This window comes from Pinus tabuliformis, chromosome 1_1 (assembly GCF_031772625.1).
Source record: "Pinus tabuliformis cultivar Carrire ecotype Pingquan chromosome 1_1, CPIR1, whole genome shotgun sequence".
Lineage (NCBI taxonomy): Eukaryota > Viridiplantae > Streptophyta > Pinopsida > Pinales > Pinaceae > Pinus > Pinus tabuliformis.
Genome location: NC_142297.1, coordinates 695,275,186 through 695,302,594, shown reverse-complemented (window position 1 = coordinate 695,302,594; position 27,409 = coordinate 695,275,186). Strand labels below are relative to the sequence as shown.

Sequence of the window (27,409 nt, the reverse complement as noted above, 5' to 3'; positions counted from 1 at the left end):
TCTTCACTAAATTTACTCCTTGCTGTAACGAGACAGAGTTTCACCTATGTCACTGTAATCCGAACTTGCTGTTATTCTTTGTCACTGTGATGTATCACTCCGAACTCAGAAAAAGGATCTGAACTTCTGTTGACTGAGATTAGCCTTCTTCATCTCTTTGCTGTCCCTTTCATCTGAACCTGTCTTCTGTGATACCCATCCGAAAAACTCAGAGACATCTGACTAAAATTCTGTATCTGTGGAATTGGTCGAGGTGCCTATTTATAGTGGTTTGTTCGTCATATTAAGCAGACATGCACCTATGAATAGGTGTGTCTTCAAACTATGAGTTGACATTAGTTTGTTACTCTTTTTTGAAGCCGACATGAATGGGAGGACATGTGCTTATCGTTGGAGGGCTATTTGACAATGCTATTGTCTCATACAATTGACACATGCCCAAGAAGGTCTCTTCATACATAACATTGACTCTTTGACTTTAATGACAAATCCTAAGGCTCTCAATGGGAGCCATCTAAAATAAAATCACTTGCTCATGAAACCCATGAAGCAAGGCTTATAGTAATAATTTTATTTTCTTCATTACACCATTTACAAAAGTCACAATTACATGTCACTATGAAGGCTGAACCTAGTTACACTTTTCAACTGGACACACTACCTGGAGGGAAGAATTGCCATAATTGATCCTTTATGGCTTGATTTTTCTTGTGAAGAGTGCGACGTATTTCCACACTACCATCCTGGACGAGTTTTGCTACTAAATAGATCGAGCTGCCTTAAACAAGAGGTCAAAATCAGTGAAAGAGCTGTTGGTTGGGAATCGGGATTTATACAAGTGGTGGGTGAGTTCTGAGTGTGGAGGATCTGATTCTCTTGTCACCAGTGACCACAGAGGCCGTGGTATTTTCCCTTTGAGCTGGACGAATTCTGGGCATTGTGACAACAAGTATACCTTCATTCATCAAGCCATTAAGGGTGCACACAGTGAAATTTCTTACCAGTCTATGAACAACGTATAGAGGGCCATCTCTTCCTTCAACAGGGGTCGTATTTCATCCACATGCCTGAACATTTCTTGAGGGAACAAACTACTGATATGTGGCGCTGATTCTTCCTGTAGATGAGCTCGAGTTAACTAAAGTTTGGTACTCCTGTGGCAACATGTATTTCTCTATACATACCAGGTTCTGTCTCTCTGTGTGCATTGTATTTTCCAAGCAGATTTGAAGACTAATAACGATGGACTTATATAATTTATTGGTTTGCTATATGAAGAGTTTGATGTCTATGTAGTAGCCAACTTACCTTGTGATAATGTATGCCAATGGTTACTTATTATTTTTTAGTTTAATACATGATATAGATACTAGCATAATGACTGGTTTCTACTTTTTTCACCACTGTATATTGCATGTGAGACCGTGAAAACAAATTTGCACCTACAACAGTATATTCAAGAAGTGTTTGATAAAATACAACAGAAAAAAAACATACTAAACTCAGAAGAACTTGGTGACACTTTGGATATTTTCTATTTGGGAATTTTACGGAGAGAGATAGTGTATGGGCCACACATATGATGGCAGGGAGAGTGTGAGGATGCACATGTGAGTGAGTTGCAAGTACCCATTTCTGGAGGGCCACATGAGTGGAGAAAAGTCATCAAAGGTGTAGAGCGTTTTCTCAGCCGCTGATAAGCCAAGTTCTAAATTGCTGTCAATTTTCTAATATTTTATTTGTGCACCATTTTTCCTAGTAATGGAGCCCTCATTATTTAGATAATAAAAGTGAAGAGTAATTGGAGGGTTATTTACTATGCAAAAGATTTCCTCTGTGTGCTTCTGGTATTTAATTTTTTGTTGAAAATTTGAATTTGTTTTGTATTCAACAATTGCAGAAATATTGTTGGGTATAAAAAATCTCTAGGAATAAAACTAGATCTAGAATAAAAAAATTAGCTGGAGTTGCAAAATATGCTTAATTGCATACGGGGTGCAGAAAAGTCTCTTTTGGAATCCCTATTTTATATGCAACAGATTCTAATGTGACATTTGATACAAGGATGGGCACTGTTTTCTTATCAACCACAACTGTTCATGGTTCTAGAGTCTTAGATTACTGCACCCTTGTATCGGAAAAATACTTAGTATGCACATTGTCAATAAAGGGAGATGAGTTGTGAATGATGACATTACAACCTTCCTTTTCCACAGTCTAGTGACATCATCTAGTGTGTAGAGTTGAGACTTTGTGTACTACTTATGCCGATAAATAGTAACAACAATGGACTTACTTCAATGATTGTTATGAATAAAATATATATAAAAATAATTGAAATAATATAAATTGTAATAGTCATAAATAATGATTAATTAACTAGTAATTAGTATTGAAGAGGCATGTCTCTAAGGACATGACTGTTTGTGAAGAGGTACCTGCCTAGGTATATAAGCAGGCCCTCACCCTCATTTGTAATCATCTCACTTGTATTCAAATATTCTTATATATATTTATTTGTCTTACAATATATGTCTTTGTCTTCGAAGTATTCTAAAAGATTATTGTAGTATGCGAACTTTGTTCTTATGTTGGTATTAGAGCATTCCTCTAAGTATACGAACTTTGTTCGTTACATTGGTATCAGAGCATTCCTATGGGTATACGAACCTGATTTGTTACATTAGTATCAAAGTTGTTCAATCATCTGGCCGCTCAACCGTTACATAGAGACAGTCTGATCAAGGCCTTTGGCCATCAAACTTTTGTCAACCTTGTTGTCGTGTAATTGAAGTGTTTCGCTCAGAGTTTGGAGTTTCTCCATTTCGCAGTTGTCATTCGGACCTTTGGTTATTAAAAAAAGGATATATATATATATATATATATATAAGAGTCAAGATAAAAAGAAAAAATATTAAAAAAAGATTAAGAAAAAAAGCACTTTAAAAAAACCATTATATAAAAATAAAGGGGACAAAGCAACAAAACGACATCCTAGTAACACCGCTACCTCAGTCGCCGATTGGCCTGCCACCACCGTCCATTACATTCATTGCTGCTTCAAATTCTTTTTCACTGCAACTTCAACAACCTAGCTGCCAAGCCGTCTACTACCACTGCGTCACCATCGATATGCACAGTCCACCATACGAACAACCGTCAGTTCCCTCGTCCAGTGCATTTGACCGTCTCATCGCCAATCCGTTAGCCCCTGATTCCACCCCTCAGTTTCTCATTGCATCGATCCGTACCCTCTACACTGAAGGGTTATCCACCTTGCTGCTGCACATTGCTGCATTCGTCCACCTTTGCCACTGTTCCCTTCTTTTGTTCCTTGTGACCAACAATAGTTGTCCTTTCGACAACACATAACCCATACATGCTCATTGTACCTCAGTAGGCACGACATCAAATTCATATTTTGTCCAGTGAGTACAAAAACAACAAATCTTATTTGTGGTCATATTAAATATATTTATTCGTGCAATTCATTACTATAATAACATCAATTATACAATTGTATAATTGAAATTCCATTCGATTCGTTCTTACCTTTAAATCGCGGTGTGACTCGTTTGAATAGGCACCTCTTCTCATAACAATTTTGTTAACTTTTAAAGTAGTCAGATTACACGAGAATAATCCTGACATTAAATTTATATTTATATTTATATTAAGTTACTTCTAGAATTAAAACAAGAAAAAAAGGGTGCCACATGTATCTCATGAAGTAAAAAAAGTGTCACTCCACGATACCATAATTAATTATTAATTTTGAAAAAGTCAAAAAAGAAAATATATATTATTATATTTTCAAGGTCTTTATAAAAAGGTTTTTTTTTAAGAGAGGAATCATAAAGGTCATTCAAGGTGAAATATTATCAATTTATTTTCACCAAAGTACAAAATTACAAAAGGAAGGTATTATTGTAAAAGGAGGGAGTTTATTTATACAAGTTTGAAAAAAAAAGAAATAATATTTTTTAACCAATAGGGTAAAAATCACATTATATGAGTGGACTCCAATTAGATATCAAGGAAATATACTTCAAGAAAATAAAGAAAGAACAAAGGGTGGGTTCCACATATAAGTCAATCGCTGAAAAAAAGAATGGAGTCTGTAGCCGCAGCAAATGTCTAGGCACCACGATAACGGCTCAGATTGGGGGCTGTCACCCTGATCCCCAATTTTTCCGTTTAAGCTGTCTCTCTACAATAGGCTATAAGGGGGGTAGACCCTACGAAAATGGAATGAAAAAGAACTAGCTGGGAACCAACTAGTTCGGGAGACACAATGAAGCGACCAAGTACTTGATTAAGATTTAGCAAGACTTATAAGATTTGATTAAATTTAAATGATTGATACTAGTGCCTTATGGACTCAATGATCTTGCGAGAGAAATTAAGACCAAGTAATTGATTAACAATTGTTGCTTGGATGAATAACTATTTTATATGAAATGTAGATCCTAAAGCTAATGTGAGATGCATGAATTTTGGTAAATTCTAGTTAAATGTCTATCTATGTTTAAGCCCTTCAATCCTTTTTATATTGAGCCTGATTTCGTAGTAATTAGCGGAGAGAATATAAGGTGAAGCTCGCTGAGGCGTGATTAACAATATCTCTCGTGAAAATCTAACATACCTGGTAAAAGCGCTGTCGCTTTGACAACTGCAAGGTCAGCCTTTTAAGTACTATTTAAAGCATGCTTCTCACATAAAGATGGGTGGGTACCTATTTCTCTATCGACCAAACTTATGCTTGGAAGTAATTCTTAGCTATGAAAAACTAACTTAACACGCAAATGCACGAGATGAGGAGATGAAGCCAGATTCAAGGATTAGAAAGGCTTATGCCGCAGAAGCCCTTAATCACCAAAATGAAATTTTCACTTCACTAGACAAAGATTTAAAGATAAACCCCTTAAAATATTAAAATTATACCACAAACTTATTTCAAATCTTTTTGTTACAATTATAACTCAAAGAGAACAAAATCTTCTTTACAATTTAATATCAAAGTTATTTCAAATCTTTTTGTTACAATTATAACTCAAAGAGAACAAAAACTCCTTTACAATTTAACATCAATGCCAACAGATGCTTAAAAAATACTCAGCGTAGGAAACAAAAGATATGTAATTTATTACAATTCCATGACAAATTATTTTAATAATTACTCGAAATATTCACAAAATATTAACTTCCAACAAACATTAAATAATTCAAGTAATTAGGTCATGCTTAGAGTCAATTCAACAATGAACTATATCAATAGATGTCAAGCAAAAAAAAAAAACCTTTAGCATGCAAAATATTCCAGCAATTAAATTTCGAAAATTTAAATACCATGAAGAATTATGAAATTTAAATGCTAAGAAATTTTAAACAATTCCAGAATTAAAATGATTGTTCTTTACTGACTCAAATCTAGAAAAAAATTATCTCTTTACTATAGTCTATCTTTAGAGACAATTTAAAAAGTGTTAAGCATGTTTGAGTATAGGGAAATTAAAAATTTTAATACCACAAAAGTTTCCCTTTAAATTTTGAAGTCCAAAAATCACCTAACACAAATAAAAGACCCAAGAAGGAACTTTAGATTAAAAATTTAATTTCTCTTAGGCAAATTTTTTTTTTTTCTCCGTAAAAGCTATCTAATTCATATATTAACTGTACAAGTGAAAATTACAAACTGTGAGGCGAGTCTTCCAGGGCTTCTGATAGCTCGCTGGGAACCAAAAACAAAATTCTGAGGTCTCCCTCTCCGGGAAAGCTTTCACAAAACAAAACAGACCAAGCACTGATATAACGCTCCCACGCAGGGGCAGCACCAGACCATATAAGCAGAACCAGAAATAAACATCAGCGGGCTCCCATTGGAGCCTCAGGAGGAGGATTCAAAAACATTACTGCCCACGCAGGGGCGAATTGCCAGATGGGATTGACTTAATAACCAGGGGCGAATTACCAGATGGGATTGATTGAGCAACCCGACAAAATTGAAATTGAGAATTGACCCATTGAAAATGAGACCCGACCAGCTTCCAAACAAAATTACAGCAGGCGAATGGGTAGGCAACCACTTCCAGCCATCAAAACGAAAGCGCAAGAGAGAATTACCCGTGTCAATTTTGATCCTCTCGATGTGTTGAGGAAGAAGGAAGGGACGCGAAGAAGGCATCAGCTTCTTCGGCAAAGCTGTTGTCCTCCACGATGTACGCCCAGCCTTCTCCCTCTGGTTTACCCTTCCACATCTTGCGCCATGTCTCGTCATCAATACCCTGAGGAGCAGGCCCCATCGGAGGAAACGATTCATGCTGACCAGCCTCAGACGCTGGTGGCTCCAAAGCGGAGCTATGTTCCCCTGCCTCCGGTAATCCATGGACAATTTCTTTGCCTTTGCCCTCCGCTTGCTTCTTCTGCGGGTCTTGAGGGGCAGATTCCCCATTTCCTTCCAGAGTTCTGGTGAACATAATTGAGATGTGGGCACTGAGCCCTGGGAAGCTCTCAGCCCTCGGCAATGTGAAAACCACTGAGCCAAAGGAGGGAAGTTCTGATTTGTCCTCTTCAGCACTTCCAACCTCCAAAAACTGGCTGATTGGAAGTGGAGTGGCTTTGGCTCTTCGATGGCAGTAGCAGCAACAACAGTGGTGATGTTCATCCACTGCTGGAGCTCGCGAGGAAGAGCCTCTAGCTGGACCTCTTCTACACGGCTGTCGCTGACGGAGTTTAGCCATGGTGAAACTGATTCTGCTCTTGTGTGTGTGCAGGTGAGCTTGGAGTCGAAGACTGAACCAATTACCTCCCAAATCTTTCTCTGGTGCCCAATTTCCTCTCTGAGACCCGTTCCTTGGTGGCAAGGTGGACCAATTCCGGTTCTCACCCAGCAATTGAGCCAAGTGCTTCCGGCTACAGGACCAGTAACCAGAGAGGCTATGGCAGCAATAGTAACCACCAGACACCCGACGATGAAGTGGATGGAGCTGCCACCGCCTCGGCTCTCTGCAATTCCTTCTTTCCCCAAATTCGCCCGACATACATTCCCTGCACCCTCCATTGCTCTTGTTATGCTCTGCCTCATGCTCTCGATACAGGCGCGCATTAAGTGCCCTGTACAGCCCCATAAACCTACCGCCCTCACCATTAACTCCATTAAACGCAGCAGTGGGTTCAGGTGCTGGTTGACGGCCTTCATATGGAGGCCGTATTGTCTACACGGGGCAGCCCATGCATAGCATGTGGCATGCCCATTGTTGCCGTCCCGCCACCCGCATCCGGGGTCTCTTTGTCCCTATGGATGAGACTCTCACATTCCAGCTTCCTTTGATTAGTTGGGATGATGTTCAGGTGTCCCTCAAGGAAGGCCTTATCTGAATCAACCCCTATGTTGGCAAGAAGATCAGCCACTTTATTACCTTCCCTTTTAGTGTGATTGAAAGAGATAGCATTGTAGTTGCCTATTTCCTCCGCCATGCTACTGAGTCTGGCCTCTAGTCTCCAACTATTGGCTATTTTCCTAGCTTTCGACCCATTCTGGATCCGAATAGCCATGTTTATGAGTATTTGGGAGTCCCCCTCCACTATCAGTGGTTGAAGATTGTGTCTCCTTGCAGTAAGAAGTCCTTGCCACATGCCCTCCAGCTCTGCTGAATTATTGGTATCCCAACCTAGATTGCCAAAGTAGAGTTGTTGCAGAGTTCCTAGGTGATCTCTGATGACTCCTCCAAATCCTGCAGGTCCCGGATTGCCCTTGGAAGCGCCATCAAAGTTTAGTTTGTATGAATGGATAGGCGGGGCTTCCCAATTTACCTTTCCCTTATCATTGTTATTTGCTGCCCGCTGAGAGGTTGGTTCTTGAGTCAGTTGCAGTCCCCAGTTAGATAATATGTTTTTCTCATTATCATCCGTTGGGAGATCTTGTTGGGTCCAGGATTTCAGTAACATGGTTTCTTGGATGTTGGCGTGCATGCTGTTCCATATGTCCTCCCTATTCAAGCTGCTGTTTTTGAAGATGCGCCTATTCCGTTCCTTCCAAATATTCCATAGGAGAAAACCTGGAATTAGATTCCACAGATGATTAAGCAAGCCACTTTTGTAAGGGCTTTTAGACCATTGCCTAATGGTGTTTATTATGCTTCCCATTTCTCTGCAACGCCTTTGACTCCTAAATTCTATCTTCTCCCATAGTTGAGTAGCAAGCGGACATGAGTCTAGAAGATGCTGTAATGTTTCCTCATTCTGAAAGCAATTGTGGCAGACTGAGGGCCCATGGAAGTTGCGTTTTTGCAATTTATCCCATGTGAGAATTTTTTTGTGTCCCACTAGCCATAGAAAGTGATTGATTTTGGGCCAAGTTTTGAAACTCCAAATCCTGGACCATAGAGGATCAGGTTTGACGGGAGGGTCTTCCAAAAGATTGTAGGCTTCAGAGGTGGAGTAAGCGCCCTTGGGGAGGTAGCCCCATCTGAGGATGTCGTCACTGATGTTGTGCTTAATTCTTCTTTTTGCCAATTCAGTGCTAAGGGCTTCTGCTTCCTGCGGTCTATTGGTGGTTATTATTTGGCTGCTAGCAAGCCATTTCCTGAAGCCGCTTCCCGTGTCCGAATTCCAGAATTGGTGGACTTTGGCGTGCTGTTGCTCTTGCCCTTCTGGAATAATAGCTGCTGGTAGTGCATTGGATAGTTTGGGAAGTTGGTTCCATGCATCTTGCCAGAATCTGGCATGTTGACCATTCCTTATTTCCCAGAAACTGTGTTTCTGAATCAATTGGTGGTGCTGCTTGGCCGCATTCCAAATGAGTGAACCTGGACTTGTGGGGGTGAATCGTATAAGCTCTGCATGCGGCATATTGTTGGTGTACTTGGCATTCCAAATTCTGGCCCATGGTTTGTCCGGATTTGTTAACCATTGCCACCAGATTTTAGCGGTCATGATGATATTACTGTGTTCAGGGTCTCGGAGTCCAATTCCACCTTTGTGCTTGGGCTTGCTGGTGGTATCCCATTTGACAAGCGCCCATTTATGATTGGTAGCTGAACTTCCCCAAAGAAAATTGCGCTGTAAGTTTCTCAGCCTTTTCAGGACCCATTTTGGAGCAGCTAGGATGGAGAACAAGTATAGGGGCATGGCTTGAAGGATGGCTTTGAGGAGCACTGCTCTACTTGCTAAGTTGAGGGAGCGGTGAGTCCATTGATTCAATTTGCCTTCCATTTTCTCAATAAGTCGTCTCCAAGCTGGTTGCTTTATGGCGGAGGCGGTGAGAGGCGCTCCTAGGTAAGTGGAAGGGAGAGAGGCCGATTGAAAACCCAGAATGCGAGAGACAGCCCGCTTGACAGAGGGAGGGGTATGGAAGAAGAAAATTTCGGATTTTGTGCTGTTGATTTGGGTGCCTGAAGCATTGGAGAAGTCATTAAGCAAAGATTTCAGACAAGAGGCTTCCTGAGCAGAGGGATGGCCATACAGCATGGTATCATCCACAAACTGCTGGTGGGTGGAAGCAGGGGAGTTGTGGATTGAGATACCCCGAATATGATTATCTTGCCTAGCTTGCTTGATGTGCCGACCTAGGCCCTCCGCCATTATAACAAATAAGAAGGGGGATAAAGGATCCCCTTGCCTGATGCCTCTGGAGGGCTTGAAGGGGTGGGAAGGCAGCCCATTGACAAGAATGGAAAAGTGAGAGGAGGAGATGAGGCTCATTATCCATCTTACCCAAGTGGCACAGAAGCCAAAGGCTCTCAGCATGTTCTGAATATAGGCCCAGCTGAGTTTGTCAAATGCCTTGGATAGGTCAAGCTTGAGTAACATGCCCGCTTTTTTGGAGAGCTTGAGAGAGTGAAGGATCTCATGGGAGAGCATTATACCATCCATTATTTGACGGCCTTCCACATAGCCTGATTGCTCAGGTGAGATGATTTGAGGGAGAAGGGGCTTGAGCCTGTTGGCTATGACTTTGGTAATGACTTTATAGAGAACATTGCATAGGGCTATGGGCCTGAATTTGTCAGGGGTGATGGAGTTCTCTTCTTTGGGAATAAGAGTGATGAAGGTAGAGTTTAGAGAGGGCAGCATCCATCGAAGGGCTCGAGATTCCTCCACAATTTGCCAGACCTCTACCTTAATCATGTCCCAGAAAGCATGAAAAAAATCAGTGGTAAAGCCATCAGGACCAGGAGCCTTACCTTCTTTAAGTTGCGCCATTGCTTCGTCCACCTCGTGGCTGAGAATCGGGCTCATGAGCAGATCGTTTTGCTCCTCCGTTATTAACCTGGGAATATTGCTTGTGATTTTCTCTATAGCTGCCGTCCGATCCCCTGTTTGTTCTTGGTGGACTTGTTTGAAATGATTGAGGAGGGTTTCCTCAATTTTCTCATGCTCCTCCTCTTTACCTCCTGCCTGGTTCTGGATGAATGAGATCTTGTTGTGCATTCTTCGTTGCACTGTGGTGTTGTGGAAGAATTTGGTATTACGCTCTCCTTCTTTGAGCCATCTCACCCTTGATTTCTGTTTCCAATAAATTTCTTCTTGTTTTCTTCTTTCCTCAAGTTGATTGTAGATGCGCTTTTCTTCTTCTAGTGTAGCCTCTGTATGCCCTGAATTGATGACCTCCTGGTGGAGAAGCTTGAGCTCCTGATTGAGCTGTTGTTGGGCTTCGAAGATGTTCCCAAAGGTCTCCTTATTCCATTGTTTGAGGTGACTTTTTAGGTACCTTAGCTTCTGCTGGAGAATGAACATTTTGGTGCCTTCTGGAGGAACAAAGGAGGCCCAAGTAGTTTTGACGAAGTCCTTGAATGCCGGGTGGGTAAGCCAGAATTTTTCAAATCGAAATGGCTTCCTGGTGCTGCTCCCTGGTCTTTGCCATTGAAGGGCAATTGGCCAGTGATCCGACCCAGAGTGAGCCAGAATCTCCGCATTGAAATCTCCCCCGATGTGCACTGCGTTGTCCGATATCAGGAATCGGTCCAACTTGGAGGCAATCTGATGCTTCCCTTTCCTGTGATTGCTCCAAGTGTAGATACCATTACAAAAGGGCAGATCAATAAGGGAGGCATTTAGGATGAAATCCTTGAAGTGTTCCACTTCAGGTTCCAATCTGGTTCTTCCCCCAATTTTATCCTCTAGTCGGGTGATCATGTTAAAATCTCCCGCCACAATCCAGAGAGGATGTTGTCTGCTGTTACTGAGTGCCTCGATGGTGTCGAGGAGTATTTTTTTACTGCCTCCATCCTGTGGGAAGTAAACATTGGATAAGTTCCCATGTACCTGAGTGCCTATAATGTGAAAGGCTGCCTGAATGAGATGGTGGCCTGCATGGAAATCCGTTAGAGTTATAGCTTGAGTGTTCCAGGCTATGGCAAGTCCTCCCGAGGCTCCAGTCGCATCCACGGCCACAGAATGGCAGCCCGGCCAGGCTTTGGAGAGTATTCGTCCCAGAGTATCGCTATTACATTTGGTTTCTTGAAAAAAGCATATGTGCGGCTTCTCCATTTTTATCATGTTTTTGAGCATTCTATATTTTGCAGGGCCGTTAAGGCCTCTAAGATTCCAGGAGATGAGCTTCATTGATAACTAGGTTGAGAGGGGCTGAAGTATTTCGTAAGCTTCGCATAGTGGCCTGAATCCACTAGGACTTCTCCAAGCTCTATTGTTCTTTGCAGAACTGTTTTCCTTCCTCTTTTTTTAAAATCCTTTGGACGCAATCTACCATCCCAGGTGCTTCCTGCTTGAATCCCTAACTGCTGTTGTTGGTAGACTTTGGAGATGACCATCTCCAACTTTTCTAGGTCAGTTTCAGCGATGGATTCAAAGGCCCTTTTCCTGCATGCTAACTCTAGTTCATTAATGTCCAGTCCGTGAAGATCCACGTTTTCAGCTTCTTCCTCCATTATTTCTATGACACTGTTGTCTTCCTGTGCAGGCTCTGAAGTCTGGGTAGATTTTTGTTTCCCGTCTATCTCCATATTCTTGGGTGTGATCACCAGATCCTCCTGATTTCTAGATAAAATGGTGGGAATAATGATAGGGGTTTTCGAGATGGGGGGGGGGGGAGGAGGGAGGGGGGCGGCTTGAGGAGGATGGATGGTCAGATTTGCTGGGATTTTCCATGGGTCGATCTTCCGGAATGTTGTTGAGGATTTCAAAACTATTCTTGGATGCTTGGTCTTTGTGGTTGTTCGGTTGAGACTTTTGCCCACTGGCATTTTTCCGGTGCGATCGCCTTCTGCTGGTTACTTTGGTGAACCCATCATGATTTGGCTTGGTAGTGGGATTCTGAGACAGATCTGGGGCATTTAGCGGACAATCCCTGAATAAGTGCCCTAGAGCATGGCATCTTCTACATCGGAAGGGCACCTGTTCGTAGTCCAGGGGCTGAATCCATTCCTCATCCCAGTGGGAGAGTGTTATCGACTCTGGCAGCGCTTCATTCAACCTTATAAAGACACATATGCGAGCATATGAAATGAATTTGCGGGATTTGGTTTCTTCAGCTGTCCTGATGTATTCTCCCACACCATTTCCAATTCTTCTGAGTGAATCTTCGTCCCAATATTCATCAGGAAGTCCATATAGCCGGATCCAAACTGGTGCCCAGGTTAGGTCTTCTTTATCTGGGTTGAATCTGGGTTTCCAGTCTCGCATGTACAGCCCTGCAGCATTGAAGAAGTGTGGGCCTGTACCTAGCACCCTGAGTTTGTCTTCCACACAATAGAAGATGACTGTGAAGAAGCCCTTCGGTCCTAGTTGTAGCAGCACATCTCCCTTTGGTTTCCATTTGGCTGCTATCCAACCGTTGAGGGCTTTTTCTGTTGGCCATAAGCCTATAAATTTTCCTATGATTGCATGCTCTTTCATAAATTCTATCCTAGCATTTACCAGGTGCCCTTGTAGTTCGATTCTGGGCCTCTCTGCAGCAACAGGTTTGCAGGTGGCTGAGGTGGCCTTTGGCGTTTCTTCTTTGTCATTTTTCCTTTTGTCCTGTGGTCCTTTTTCCTGACCTGGCTGATCTTCTGTATTGCTATTCCCTTGCTCTGTGGCGTGTTCATTGTTTATTACTTCTTTGCTAATCGAACCGAACAGGAGATACGAATCCTTCTCCGTCTGCATTGGGGAGGGCCCTGGCGCCCCCCCCTGTGGTGTTTCCATAGCGCCTGGCCTGCGCAGTGCTGAGGCGATGCGGTTACCGTGCCTGGAATGGGTCAGGGATTGCAGTAAGCGCTTCAGTCTGAGGCGCCGTCACGGGTTTCAGAGGAACCCTAAACTCTTGCAGAGCTCCTTCGTCACACTCGAGGGAGCTGATTAACATTCTTCTCTTAGGCAAATTTTAATGTGCTAAGTTTTATGAGAAAAATTTAATGTGGCAAATGATTAATTAAGTTTTTTAATGTGAAAAATGTAATGAAATCAAAAGGCTTTAGTAAGTTAAATTTATAATGGGCCAAATGCCACATAAAAATATAATTTTTTAATGTGAAAACGCACAGTCCTATTTTGATTTAATTTTCTAGAAATACCAGTCACATTAATGAAAATGGATTTTTTTTTGTAATGTTTTGTTGTTTAAATTGTTTTGTTGTAAATTTTTGTTTTTATATCAAACAAAATCAAAGTGTCATAAAGAAATCAAAACAAAAAGAAAAGTAAAAATTAAAAAAAAATGAAATCTAACTTCTAGAAAAAATCAAAGTCGCAAAAGAAAATTAAAATCAAACAAAAAATAAAAACGTGAAAAAAACCTTAAAAAAATAAATCGAATTATGTTATTAAAACTAAACCCTAAACAAAGTTTAAAAAAATAAAATAAAAAGAAGAAAGGAAATCGAATGGGCTTTGTTTGTATGGAGGCTCGGACAACGACAAGGGAATGAAGCTCAAGCTTGGATGCAGGTTGTAGGCCAAGGGTCGAGGGAGAAACCCACGTGGATGAGCACGAAGGGCATCGAGGAGGAATGACGCTGTGAATCAGAAGGATGTGGAGCTTGCAGGTTGAAGGGAATGTTGAGAAGATGTAACGAGAAATATATTGCTGGGAGGCGGCGAGATGAGTAGGGGACATCGAGCTCAAAGGAGATGAGATTGTAGGTTTGAAGAGAAAGGGAATTCGGGCAACAAAACGCAAGTAAAAGAGCAAGGTAATGAGGAAGAGGAGACACAACAGAAGAGAAGATTAGGGCCGCAGAAGGAAAAAAGCGAGGGGGATAAGCCACCAAGAAAAAAAACGCAACAGACAAAGGACGTTTAGCAGTGGAGAAAAACGTAGGGAGAAAAACACAAAAAAATAAGAGAAAAACAAGAATGTAGTAGAAGATGGTAGCCCCAAAAAAACCTTAGGAAAATTTCCCAGTTTTTTTTATTAAAATGATATATTCTTCTGCTTCAGATTGATACTCGAAACACTTATAAAATTCTCAAATCAAAATTATGAAACCCTCAAACTAGAAAAAATTTGGAATAATGCCCCTGCAAAATTTGATATTGAGGCCAAATCTTACCCTCCAGGGCCTAAATTTGGCTTCAAAAAAATTTCTCTTTCAAATATGCACTTGCAAAAGATGAAAACAAAACACCAAGAATCGAGATATACAACAATAAATAAAACCCCAGAAACCCAAATCAGAAAACTATTTTTTTTTACAGATCTCTGCATAGATGGTAGATCTATCAAATCTAAAGAGTATCAGTTCAATTCTGCTTTTAGATCTGATAATCTAAGGTTCTCAACAACTAGATTTATCAATTTTCCACAAATATTTAAAAATTAATTTTTGAAAATTTTGGAGAGGTGCTAGCGCAGAAACACCCTGCAGGAAAGATAATTTAATCTTAAGATAAGTCCCAGAGCTTATTTGAAATAGGCTCTTAAGAAAATATATGCTGAGATTTGGATGGTCCAACCGAGAACTATCCCCAAACACTCAACGAAAACTCGAAAGATCTCCTCAAACACTAGATCAACCATCAAACCGAGTAGAGAAATAGAACAACAATGAAATTTTGAAGAAATAGAGATACTTGCTACTTCGATCAAAATTAAGAATGTTACCAAACTGAATAAGATAATTGTATTCAGATTATTCTAAAAGAGCTATTGATTGATAGTTTTCACATAACATTAAGCTGAAACTGAAATAATGTTACCATAAGTTCATGAAGAGGAACACCACAACACCTTGAAACTCCAAAGACTATTGCATTAATTCAAAAAGTATACAAGAGAGCTTAAGAGCTTAGTACACGATTCAGAGATCGGATGAAAGACAAACTGACATTGACCTTTAATTTATAGGTAAAATCTCCAATGATTAGTTGGCTTGATCCCTGTCAGATTAATCTCGATCGTTCATAAAGATTTAACTAATATTTAGTCATCATCGTTGAAATTATTTAATTTTTGAGGAAAAATCGAATTTATCATTTAATTGATTTTTAATTAACTCAAAATTAATTATTTCGAGTTAATTTTCCAAAAAAATTGAATTTCACTTAACCACCAATCCCCAAGGGTCCAAAATTCCTTGATTTCTTCAATATAACCTTGGCTAGGGACCTCCAAAAATTAACTTCTTTAAAACCTGCGAATTTCACCTTTGGAGATATTAATTTTACTTAAGACACAAAATTTTTGCTGAAGCAAGAGACTTTCCTTCTATTTCAATAACCCAAAAGTAAAGTTACAATAAGTAAAAAAGCCCTGAATATCTCAAGGCCTGCGAAACCAACGAGATCGTACTATCAAGGATGTGACCCACTAAACAAACTAAAGGACAAGCTAACCGAACAAATTGCCCCCGTGATTACAAGTTGACCCAAGGTCAAAGTCTGCCATACCTCCCATCATTAACTCGCAAAGATTAAACAAACTCGCGTCCCCCCCAACTAGCCCGAACAGATCTAATCGTCGATTTCCTTCACCAAAAAGGACGACGCGGAGAGAGATCGGAGAGCCGAGATGCAAGGTTTTTAAGGCGCGATGAAGGGTGGTAAGGCGATCCCCACCCCTGCCACGTGTTGAGAGCCGAGTGGAATTGCTTTCAACGAATTAAAACCACTTACTATTTGAGAGCCTTGCGATCATAGAAAACCGCTTAACGCTTTGTTTTTCGAACCGAAAGAAAAGTGTCGAGGAATTTCCTTTGTGGGAGCGATCCAACCTATCAAACTGTTGAAACTGACAATGGAGTTCGCCGCCGAGACATTCTGTAACTGTAAATGTAACCTTGTGTCGCCATTCAAGAAACGAAGGCAATAAGTTCCCTTGCCCCAAAGGAAGTTATCACCATGCAGAGAAAGCCCTTTTTCAAAGAGCTGACCACCGAAATGAGTGAGAACAGGCATCAAGAGCTTTAAGCATAGCCTGCCCCTGGAGCCCAATAATTGAAAATTTCCTTGTCCTCTGTGGCTTGAGCATCACAGAGAGCTTTTAGCCTGCTTGGAGGCATCCCCTGCCAATTCATTTCAATTCTACAATCTGGATTAGTCACTCCTTGGTTGGCCAGTAGATCTGCAAGTTTATTGGCCTTCCTCCGAACATGATTGAAGCTAACCGTTCACAGACTCTGGAGATGTTTTTGGATTCTCTGGTACACTTGTATGAGTCTCCAATGTTTTGAGACCCTTTCAGGCGCTGTTCCATAGCTGATTTTCTTAACTGCATTTATAGAAATCTTGGAGTCTGCTTCGATGAGAACATTTGAGCTGTGATTGAGTTTAAGAAGCTCTAGACATTGTTCCAAAGCCATTAATTCAGCCATGTTGTTGGTGGCTTTGCCTAAATGACAGTGGAAGATAAAAATTATTTTTCCTTCTTCATCTCTTAACACACCTCCATAACCTGCAGTCCCCGGGTTGCTTTTTGAAGCCCCATCAATGTTGCATTTCAGATAACCTTGTGGTGGAGGATGCCAGTACTCCTTTTCCCTTTCCAACACTCTTTCTTTTTTGTTAAGACCCTTGAGGATGATCTCATGCATTCCCAGCTGCTTGAGAGTTCTCAATTCAAGTGTAGTGGGAGGACTCAGGAGTCGAGGGATAACTGTGCATAGTGGTGGAAACAGTGTCCTTAATCTGTTTTAAGATCAATTCCATCAGGCAAAGAGGAGTAGTTTTTCCATCCTTGAAAATTCTCTTATTCCTTTCCTTCCAAACATTCCAGATAATGAAGCTTGGTGTCAAGGTCCAGGCTAAATTAAGGATCTCATACTCTGAAAAGTTTTTTCTCCACTTGTTCAGGGTGTTAATAATGCTTCCTATATCTCGTCTGTCTGTTGAAAAATGATGTTGAAAGAATCCCATAACCAGGTGGTAGAGGTGCAATTGTTGAGAATATGCTCCATTGTCTCCTCTTGAGCCTCACATAATTGGCATCTAGAAGGCCCCATAACCCCGGTCTTTTGAATGTTCTCCCAAGTTAATATTTTCTTGTGATGAACTAACCACATAAACAGTTTGATCTTCATCCATCCTTGGTGGCTCCAAAGTTTTTGCCAGGACTTAGCCAAAACGCAAGGATCGAGGTTAAGGGTAATTCTTTTTGCTTCTTTGATATTAAAGATGCCTTCTTTGTTTTGGCCCCATCTTAACTGATCCTGCCCATCTGTAACCAAGATCTTCCTCTGTTCTAATATTTTCATGAGTTCTTCTGTTTTTGCTTTTATGGGGCCGTCCCCTCTGCATTCTATTTTCCTCCAGCTTCTCCATTTCTCAGTGTCATGAGGAAGATTCCAGAAATCCCTAACATTTATAAGTCCTTGGAAATCAGTTTCTTGCTTGATGCTCATAAAGTCCTCCCTTAACAACATTGGTTCTTGTTGCCATTTATCTTCCCAGAAGAGAGCTTGTTCTCTTGCTCTGATTTCCCAAAAGCTGTTGTTTTGTACTAGGCTCCTGTTATCCTAGGCTTTATTCCAGATGTGAGAGCCTTTTAAGTTCCCTGACATTCTGATAAGATCACTTGTTTGCCAGGAGCTTGCATATTTTTCTTTCCAGGTTTTAGCCCAATGCGCCCTTGGTTCTTTAACCCATCTCCACCAGAGTTTGGCTCCTAAAACATTACTTAGAATCTCCTAATCGTCTAATCCTAGGCCTCCATGACTTTTGGGTTTACATATTTTATCCCAAGAAACCAGGGCCCATTTCTTTTTGGTTTCCTCCTTGCCCCAGAGAAAGTCTCTCTGAATGTTCCTGAATTGCTGTAAGACCCCTTTGGGAGCTGGCAGGGCTGATAAAAAGAAAATAGGGATAGATTGAAGAACTGCCTTCGTCAAAATCAATCTGCCAGGAAGGTTCAACGCTCTAAAAGTCCATCTTTTGATCTTGTCTTGCATCTTGTTGAGCACCGGTTCCCAGATACTTTTGTGCATTGGTTTATTCGTGAGGGGGATTCCCAAATACTTTGAAGGGAGGACCTCCCTTTGGAAGCCTAGAATTCTGGAGATGTTCCTTTGAATAGCAATGTTAGTGTTAAAGAATTTTTTTTTTTGATTTGGAGAGATTGACTTCCATACCTGAGGCCGAGGCAAAGTCATTTAAGATTTTTTTGTATGCTGTAGCTTCCTTGACTGTGGGGATACCCTGCAGCATGGTGTCATCCACAAATTGTTGATGAGTCAAGGCTTGGCCGTTCTCCGTTAATTGTAGGCCCTTGATCTTTCCTAAGACTTTGGCATTTTTAATGGTTCGGCCCAATCCTTCCATCATGAGGATAAAAAGAAAGGGAGAGAGTGGGTCTCCCTGCCTGAGGCCTCTGGAAGGAGTGAAGATCTTCGAGGGCGAGCCATTCACCAGAATTGAAAAGCTGGGTGAAGTAACCAAAGCCATAACCCATCTGATCCAGTCATGGTCAAACCCAAAGGCGGAAAGGACCTTTTTGATATAGATCCAGTTCACCTTGTCATATGCTTTTGCAATGTCTAATTGCATGATCATACCGGCTTGCTTTTTACTAGTGAGAGAGTGAACAACCTCGTGGGCCTAAATAATATTATCCAGGATTTGCCTTCCTTCCACATAACCAGATTGTTCCCCAGAAATCAATGAAGGAAGAAGAGGTTTGAGTCTGTTGGCCAAGATCTTGGAAATAATTTTGTAAACAACATTGCATAAAGCAATGGGTCTGAACTTATCAGGAGTCAGGGCTAAGTCCTGTTTGGGGATCAGGGAGATGAAGGAGGTGTTGAGGGCTTTTAGAATGGATCTGCTTCTTCTGGAGTCCTCTACCACATCCAAAATATCCTGTTTGACAACATTCTAGCAGGCCTTGAAAAAGTCCACATTAAAACTGTCTGGACCTGGAGCTTTGCCATTCTGCATAACTTTGATCACCGTACTGAACTCTGATTCAGTTATTGGTTTGTTCAGGTTAAAGTTAGCTTCTCTGGTCATCATCCTGGGAATATTCTTTATAATTTCCTTGATGTGTTGGTCTTTGTCTAGATTATTTTCATTTGTGATGCCTCTGAAATGTTGAACCATCACAACTTCAATATTCTTGTGAGAAGTCTGAAGCTCCCCATCTTTATTCAAATTTGAGGAGATTCTATTGTGCGTTCTATTGGCTATGGTGGAACGGTGGAAAAAACGAGTGTTTCGTTCACCTTCTTTGAGCCATTGAACTCTTGATTTTTGTCTCCAAAAGATTTCCTCCTGTTTGCATAAATTCTCCCAGTCAAGGTTGTGTTTTTCAGCTTGTTCACTTTTGGTTTTATCAAAACCATCTGTGATCATTGCTTGATTTAGTTCTTGCATTTTGATCTCTACTGATTTTTTGTTTACAAAAATGTTACCAAAATCCTTCTTGTTCCAATCTTTGAGTTTGATTTTTATGTGCTTTAGTCTTTTATGGAGGAACATTTTGGAGCCCTGAATCTGTAGATCTTCGGACCACCATTTTTCAATGTTGCTGATGAAATCTGGGTGGGAGAGCCAGATATTCTCAAATCTAAAGGGTCTGTTTCTGGGAGCATCAATTCCCTTAATTTCTAATTGAATCGGCCAGTGGTCTGAGCCTCCAAATGGGAGAACACTTGCAGATATTTCTGTATTTGTGAGCATCAGATTCTCAGAGATCAAAAATCTGTCTAACTTGGAGGCAACCTGAGCATTACCTCCTCTTTTGTTGTTCCAAGTAAAAAGACCGTTATGCGTTTCAGAGTCAACCATTTTCATGTCTTCTGTGAAAGAATGGAATCCTACTGAATCTCTATTGAGGATTCTGGTGCCTCTTTTTTTTTTTTTTTTCCGAAAGAGATTTAATCATGTTAAAGTCTCCTCCAATGACCCAAGGGATTTCTTTATGTCTGCTTCTGAGATTTACTAGGGAGTTCAGAAATCTAAGCTTCTCATCTATTCTCTGAGGACCATAGACATTTGTAACCAAGAAGGTCTCAGACATCCCCATTGGTTGAATGATAGCTGATAAGTAATTTCTCATTGCCTCCGCATCTACAATGCTGACTTTTTGGGGGTTCCAAAGAGTGAGTATGCCTCCCGTTGTGTTCTTTGCTTTGACTTCTAGAAACTCAAATTTACTGAGCCATTTGTTATGGATTTGTTTTATTTTCTGAATGGAGCATTTCGTTTCTTGAATGAAGATTATGTCCGGCATTGCTAGTTTCATTCTGTTACTTAGCATTCTTTGTTTTCTTTTACTACCTAGACCTCTGATATTCCAGGATATGAACTTCATAATTAAAGATTTGTAAAGGAGTAACTGGTTAGATCTTTCATCTTACCCGAATCTATCATTAGCTTTCCACACTCCATCAGGAGCTCATTTTGCTTTTTTCTGCCTCTCTTCTTCCCTGGATTTCTGGTGGCTAATCTTGGAATTAGTTTCATTGTTTTCACCCCTTTGTTCTCCTGTTTGTGGATGTTTTTACCTTTCTCCAGTCCTCGTTCCTGCGTTTTCCATAAAAACAACTGCTGTCTTTAGTTGCAATCTTCTTGAGGTAGAAAATCTATTCCTCCTTTGTTTCCTTGCATCAGGAATCCTTCCAGATCCAAGGTTTCCTTGTCGAGTATTTCTTGTAGTTCGCGATCTTCTGGATCTGTTTCACTTTGGGTCATTTCCTGGTCCATTTCCATTTTTGTTTCATTTCTCCTGGCTTCTTTTTGGGAGTCAATGTCCGGAGAATGATTTGTGTCCTCTTTTTTTTCTTTAGCATCTTCCTCCTGATATTGATTCTTTCTTGTGATTTCTTCAGGCTCTTCTAGCACTTGAAACTTATTTTGACTACCCTTTTGCCCCTCAGTATGTTGTTGCTTTGATCCCTTTTTTCCTCCCCTTCCTCTACTAGCCACTTTCTGAAAGCTTTCAGTGTCCTTTGATGTATTATGTTTTTGTTTTTTATCTTCTTTGCTGAGAGGGCAGTGTCTTAACAGATGCCCATGTTCGTGGCATCTTCGGCATCTGAAGGGGATATGTTTGTAGTCTACTGTCTGCACCCACTCCTCATCAAAAACTTCAAAGATAACTTCATCCGGAAGTGCTCTTGATAGATCAATTTCCACACAGATCCTGGCAAAGGAGGTATATTTTCACCTTCTTGTGGCTTCAGAAGCTTTGACATAGCGTCCTAGTTTATTGCCAATGGCAGCCAACGATTCCGTTTGCCAATAATCAAGAGGTAGAGAGTAGAGCCTTATCCACACAGGAACCGAAAAGAAATTCTCCCTTTCTAGGACAAAGTTCATTCTCCAAGGTCTCATATAGAGACCTGCAGCGGCAAAAATATAGGGTCCTCCTTCGAATATTCTGTCTTTATCTTCAATGTTAGAGAACACTACTGTGAAGAATCCTTTTGACCCAAGATGTAGGTCAATGCTTCCTTTGGGCTTCCAATGATACTTGATCCACGTCTGTAAAGCCTTTTCAGTGGGCCATAGTCCCATGAATTTATAGATAATGGCGTAGGTTCCCATATGTTTCCTGTGCTCCTGCAGAGCAGGGTCATTTAATATTACTCGAGGAGTGATTTTTGCTTTTGGTTTGCAAGGTCCTTTTTGTTTTTTTCTTCTTGCACCCAGACTTTTGTCTTCTTCCTCTTTGTCCTTTGTGCTGCTGTTTTTTTTTGTTCTGGTCCCATCTGTTTCCTTGTCATTGCCCTTGTTTCTGTAGTTCCTACCGTCTTCACTATTTCCAGGTGGTGATTTACTTTTGTTGGCCACTACATCTTTGTGGGAGGGAGCCAAGCTCCCTCCCTTGCCACTCTCCATTAGAATCGAACTCTGCTCGCTATGGAAAATCTAGCCGCTTCTTTTCTCCCGCCATCGCTCCTCTCCCAACCCAATCAGGTCCACATGATTTTCGCCTTTTTCTACTTAAGACACAAAATTAATTAAATTTTTGGCTTAGGATTTAATTTAAATTTTCCAAAAAATTTAATTAATTGACTTATGAGAGGATTAATATTTATTCCAACTCTCTAATATTTAGCCATGGTGTCTAACTATGAGAGACAATGCACTAAATATTTTTTACATCAAGATTTTACAATTTAATACATGAGGAGGGAACACCCATTCGTTATAGACCCTCAACATTTACCCACTTCTGCAACACAAAATATGATCCAGTAGACCAAGTAATTTGTAATAAAATAATGTAGCCAATTAGTTAGGATTATTTCCAAATTATTTTTACGACTCGATAAAAAACACTAGAACTCACTTAATATCTTGCCGATAAAATCCACGTTAGCTTGGGAGTGAGGTTGAAGGGAAAAACTCTGCCGATCATTTGTGTTTAGAAACACAGATGAATCAGTGAGACAAAAAACCTTCTAATTTAGAAATTGTTGTCAAAATATTATGCTTACTTAGGTTGTTACATACATGATGGTTTTACTAAGATCATTTACATTATAATCATGCAGAATGGGTTTACATCTTTAACAAAACTGTCCACTGATGATGAAATATGAAAGATGCGAACACTCAAACATGATAGATCCCTTTTGCCAGAAAAAGAGTGTACTGCTATGGGGTTGTTGACACAAAGTGGTCAACAGAGTCTAATTCAGAAATGAAGGAATATTTATAGAAACTTCACATAACTATCCTTCAGTGCTATTTAGAATTAAAGGGTCTATCGCAGGAAAATATGTTACTATTTCTATCTTGTCGACCTAAAATAAAAATTAAATAAACCCTAAAATCACAAATCAATTAGTGATCCCCGAGTCAAATATGATCGAAAAATTAGATTGTTTTGACAACAAAAAATATGACAACCAATTTGCAATTAAACATTGGGGATTATACATTTATATTACAATTCTCAATTCAATCCCTATGGAACGATCAAGGTGACATTATTTTGGGTTCACCCTGGATGGAAACTCTAGGGTCTTTCATCCTAAATACGAAAAGTAAGTCTTTAACGCTTTCATGCAAAAAGAAAAAATAACATTATAAGATGTTACATTGAAGCCAAATTCAGTAACACTAGAAGACATACAAGATATTTCGAAAGTAATTTTTTAAGAAGGTAAAAAAATACTACAAAATATGTAAAGAAAAGTTGAAAAAATTATTTTTGACAAGCATGAAGAAGGTTCTCGGCTTAAAAACCATATTGCAAAATTACCACCGCAAATTAAGAAGCTTAAGAAGGGCAAAAAGTTTGTGGAATCCAAGGTAGAACATTTTATAAAGACGGAAACATCGAAATCCTCAAATGTAGAAATTGAAGTTGAAGAGAAAGGCATGAATACCGATCCAGTGAATATCACAACTCAAGAAGAAGACAAGGCAATTGAAGAAAAAACACATTCAAATGTTGTAGTTCAAACGATGGAAAATCCAAATGAAGATTTTGTAACCAATTCAACAACAACAATACCTGAAGTAAATCAAAAAGATGTCACTTGCATGATAGGGGAGAATCAAACCATAATAACTCCTTATCGACATCTGAATCACAAGAGCAGACAACTCAATCAGTCTGCATATTTGTGTTTACATAGAATAAAAACAACAAACTTATGTTCCGAAGAACACTGAAGTGTGCCCATGTCAGTTCGGTGATAAGAAGTCATCACAAGTTTCCACTAATCGAAAGATTCCACAGAAGATTGATTTAGAATTGTCAAATCCTTTCTCAGTGCAACAATTTTGTTTATCACTCGGAGGATCCTATCATCATTTATCAACAAAGATGACAATTCAAAGAGTTTTGAAAAATACAAAAACATTAGAAGACAAAGAAACAGATGACATGCCTTGTCAGCGATAAGCTTTGAGAACAAAGCTTTTTGAAGAAGAAGACAATGTTATGAATAAAATATATATAAAAATAATTAAAATAATATAAATTGTAATAGTCATAAATAATGATTAAGTAACTAGTAATTGGTATTGAAGAGGCATGTCTCTAAGGACATGACCGTTTGTGAAGAGGTACCTACCTAGGTATATAAGCAGACCCTCACCCTCATTTGTAATTATCATCCCACTTGTATTAAAATATTCTTATATATATTTTTTTGTCATACAATGGATGTCTGTCCTTGAAGTATTCTGAAGATTATTGCAGTATACGAACTTTGTTCGTTACATTGATATCAAAACATTCATTTGAGTATATGAACTTTGTTCATTACATTGGTATTAGAACATTCCTATGAGTGTACGAACCTGGTTCGTTACAATGATGATCAACATGTTTCTCAAATTCCAGCAGAACTTGTGCCCTTCTAGATAATTGGGACAAAATAAATGTTAAATCTGAAACTACTGTGATTTTCTTTTGTGCTAATTTTTAATGATGACATGGCGAGGAACACCCCACCCTTCACAACATATAGCCTGGATGTGCAACATATACTAGACTAAAAATAAAGTGTAAATTCCTAGCCTATTGGTACAATAGATGATCAATAATGCCACCCGATATTCCAAGAAATAATGAGTTATAAAATGTAAGTCCTAGACTTCTAAATTAACCTTCACAGGAAGACCATGCCTCTGAACCTCTAAATTGATACTCTTCCCAACATTATCATCCAGCACTCCCTCGAACTTCAAGAATTGTGTTATAATCTTACCACTCACATGTACAAGTAAATTCCTGGCCTTCAAATGTATCTTGTGAATAGGATCTCCCAGGACATGGCAACAAGTGTATTAGCAATCTGTCATTGAAGTGGTATATTTGAGACTCATGGCCATGCCACATTTCATTTTTGCAGTCCAAACATCATTTCATTGGGTTTGTTTTGAGAGTCCCATGGCTCAATATCACAGCCCATTTGAAAGTTTATGACAAAATCTTCCAGAGGTGGCCTAATAATTTTCAGTTTTGTTATAGTGTTCCTTTGTTCCCTTTGCCTATATGGCTGTTTGAGCCCAGTTTGTCTCCTTAATATGTCTCTCTAAACCATGGTAGCAGAAACGCACCATGTGCTTTGATGGTTTTGACAGAGATGTATCTGCAGCATCTTCGTTTTTACCATACAGGAACTCTTCAAATTGATGCTTTAAGGATATCTCACCTGCCAGAAGAACTCTCAGATGAAAGGACATTTTGAGAATATTTACTGTCTTGAAGGGCAGTTTGGATCGTTTACAGTCAATCTCATCCAATATCTCACTAGCCCTGGATGAAAACAAGGACACAGGGTCTTCTTCCTTATCATTCATATCTCTGGATAACTTTTAGTGTATAACAGAATACTCACTGCTGTGGAGAGAATTTTGATTCAAATGGATCCTCATTAATTTCTTTTCTTTTGCTCCTTTTGAACATTATATTCTCCTCTGTTTAAGACTTTGAATTTTTCAAATCAGCACACAGTTCACTGTACACCATCTCCCAAGATTGAACATGCACCTTTAAATAATCATCAATCCTTAAACTACATATACTTTTGGGAAAACAAATAAACCACTTTTTTTTCTCATTGCCATATAGTTCTGCAAATCTGCGGTAACCATACTATTTAACAGCATCAATTATGTGGATGTGATTTTTACACCAATTGTCCCCATGAACCCCATGGTGATCTGTGTTCTTGTGCCATGGCTAACAAATCTAAGCTTTCTCCTCTAGAAACTCATCATTGAACTTTAGCTTAGTACCTAATAACGGAATATATTTAATTTATTTCTTTATAATATTGCTTGGGCCGCGCACACATCCCTGCCCCGCTCCCTTTTTCTCTCTTTTGCAATATATTCACCAGTAACAAAAAATTTCCTTTTTTATTCACGACACCTCTAACCAAATCATATCACAACGAATGCAGTGCTTGCATCTCTATTTGTTTCACATTAATTGACTTCATGACAAATTATAAAAGGTTGGCCTTCTGTTGATTATGACTTCATCAGACCAATTTTACCTCGGAATTTACTTAAACTGCCCCTATATATTAACAGTTCATTTGACATAGAATATGTGATGTTAATAAGTAAGTTCTTAATGCTTTTTCGTAGGAATGGTGAGATAAAATAAAAAAACTCTTTGAATTGCGATTTTTCAAATTCATGTTCATGGTCCAACAACAACATGTCCCTTAAAGACTGTCTAAGATGTGCAGGAAAACTTATTTATATAATTTTTTTAGACCTCAAGCATGATCCTTACCAATGATTCAAAATGCTTGCTTTCGCAGTTGGCATTGCTAGCAATCTATGTTTTCAGTCCTGTGGATATTCTTCCAGAAGGTAGGACTCACTTTATTTCAGTTTGTTAAATTTGAATGTGTCCAAGTTAATATTACGTTTTCACTTATTTTAATTGCTTATGGTAGGCATCAAGATATATTTCTTCTCTTTTTCGTCCATAATCTTCCACCATTTCAAATTATAATAACATGGCCTTTGAATGTGACAGGGATCCTAGGCATTGTAGGTCTACTGGATGACCTTTTGGTAATACTTGTTGTGTTTTTCCATGTGGCTACATTGTATCGTTCAGCTCTTTTTAGTCGACATGGTGGCCGATCATGATAGCTATGGATTTTTGAGGACACATTTCATTCGTTCTATTGGCTTTGTCTCGTAGATTTGTTAAGAATTTTGAGATCTCATGGAGGCTTCATTGTTGTACATATAATGTAAATCCTCTTTATTTTCTCAGAAAAAAGAATGTATTATGTATTGAGCATATCTATTCCACGAAATTGTTGCCTATATTCCATATTTTTATGTAGGTTGTTGCATCTCTTTTATACATGATAAGTGCCAACAATTAGGAGTGAAAAATTTCTAAATTTTCATACATAGGAGAGAACTCTCCTTTATTCAAGTAATATTGTCATATGTATTATTTAAGGGTCATTTAAAAATCTTTAGTTAGTTTGGATGGTTTCCTTTTCTGTTTTCAGTTAGCTATTATTTCATTTTAGAATCATCGCCTTGTAATCTCTATATCTTTTTCTGCTTTCAGTTAACGATTGTTTCTTTTTAG

The 27,409-nt window shown here is 39.5% G+C and overlaps 1 protein-coding gene across 5 annotated transcripts in view; it reads left to right on the top strand.

The window, feature by feature from the left end:
• The window catches only part of LOC149215350 (uncharacterized), a 96,277-nt gene extending 69,145 nt beyond the window's left edge, over nt 1–27,132 (top strand). For all 5 annotated transcript variants that reach the window (XM_089392599.1, XM_089392601.1, XM_089392602.1 and 2 more), the window contains 2 exons: nt 26,613–26,664; nt 26,834–27,132. In XM_089392599.1, the coding sequence (XP_089248725.1) occupies nt 26,613–26,664; nt 26,834–26,949 (168 nt within the window). In that variant the 3' untranslated portion in view covers nt 26,950–27,132. The remainder of the gene's footprint in view (nt 1–26,612; nt 26,665–26,833) is intronic.
• Nucleotides 27,133–27,409: the final 277 nt, after the last annotated feature.